Raw genomic sequence first — 1,218 nt, 5'->3', positions numbered from 1 at the left:
TTGGACTTCCTCCTTCAGTATCATTGGCTCTTGATCATATGCTACCTCTTGAAACAGGTGAACATCAACCATTTCCTTTTGGTACAGTGACTCTGTGTTTTCCTTCCATCTTCTTTTCATGCTTTCTGCATCCTTCAATAATTTGCCCAGAGAATCCTTCAATAACGAAAGTCGAGGCTTGAATTTTTTCTTCAGTTCCCCCAGCATGAGAAATGCTGAGCATATTCTTCTTTTTTGTTTTTTTGCTTCCAGATCTTTGCACATTTTATTGTCATATTTAATTGTAATTAGCCACAGTGCTTCCCAGAAAACAAATTGGAAAGATATAGATGTTAATTCAACTATCCCTGTGTTGTGGCAGTGGAGGGATGTTGTTTTTCTTCTGAATACTTTTCTGTATTTTCTATAATGATATTTATTATTTTAATCTGAAAAATTATACTCTTTTAAAATTGGTATGTATTCACTTCTGATTCGATTATTAGTCAACCCTACACGGTATAACCTATAAGGATGAAGCTTTTTTAATTTAGCCAATTTTCTTCTAGATAGAACAAAAGTGCATAGGGTAGATCCTTTCTGTGCTGAAGTGTGAGCACATTTGCTTTTCTGTTAGCTGTCACTGCAAACTATTGTGAGGTGAGAGGGGTGGGGAGGTGTCTTGAGGTATACAAGAGTCGAGTGACATCACTTGGCTTCAATGAAAAGGACCTTTACAACATATCCATCTAAATGCGTAGAAAATACTCATCACTGATAAGTCACAATATATTTAATGATCTTTTCTTCTCTAGAGTATGGACCTCACTAACAAGGAACATTCAAGGTATACATGTATTAACAAACTGGAATATGAGAATGAAAGGCTCCGAAATGATCTTGCAAAACTTCATGGCAATGGAAAATCAGCATGGGGTAATCAGAATACATATGCAGAAACAGTAAGGGACGCCTGTCTAAGCCAGATGAAAATGAAAGAAAATGAAGATAGGTATGCTGACTCCATTCTATACAAACTGAAATTTATAAGCATTTAATTCAAATGCATTTTTAAAGCATTTAAATTTCTGTTTTTTAGTCTCTTCAATTCTTAAAAATAAATTATAGTGATAACACATAGTAATCTCGATACATTGTTTCTCAGAAATCCTGTCTTACCAATGTTGTTTTGTTGGATGCAGTTGAGTTGGTTCCAACCCACAGAGATCCTGTATTGAG

The 1,218-nt window shown here is 34.9% G+C and overlaps 1 protein-coding gene across 1 annotated transcript in view; it reads left to right on the top strand.

The window, feature by feature from the left end:
• CCDC67 (coiled-coil domain containing 67) overlaps nt 1-1,218 on the top strand; it is a 144,461-nt gene that overhangs the window by 127,406 nt on the left and 15,837 nt on the right. The window contains exon 11 of the mRNA XM_006871204.1: nt 795-991. Within this exon, the coding sequence (XP_006871266.1) occupies nt 795-991 (197 nt within the window). The remainder of the gene's footprint in view (nt 1-794; nt 992-1,218) is intronic.

The sequence above is a fragment of the Chrysochloris asiatica genome, unplaced genomic scaffold (assembly GCF_000296735.1).
Source record: "Chrysochloris asiatica unplaced genomic scaffold, ChrAsi1.0 scaffold00163, whole genome shotgun sequence".
Taxonomy (NCBI): Eukaryota; Metazoa; Chordata; class Mammalia; order Afrosoricida; family Chrysochloridae; genus Chrysochloris; species Chrysochloris asiatica.
This window is presented reverse-complemented; position numbering and strand designations above follow the sequence as displayed.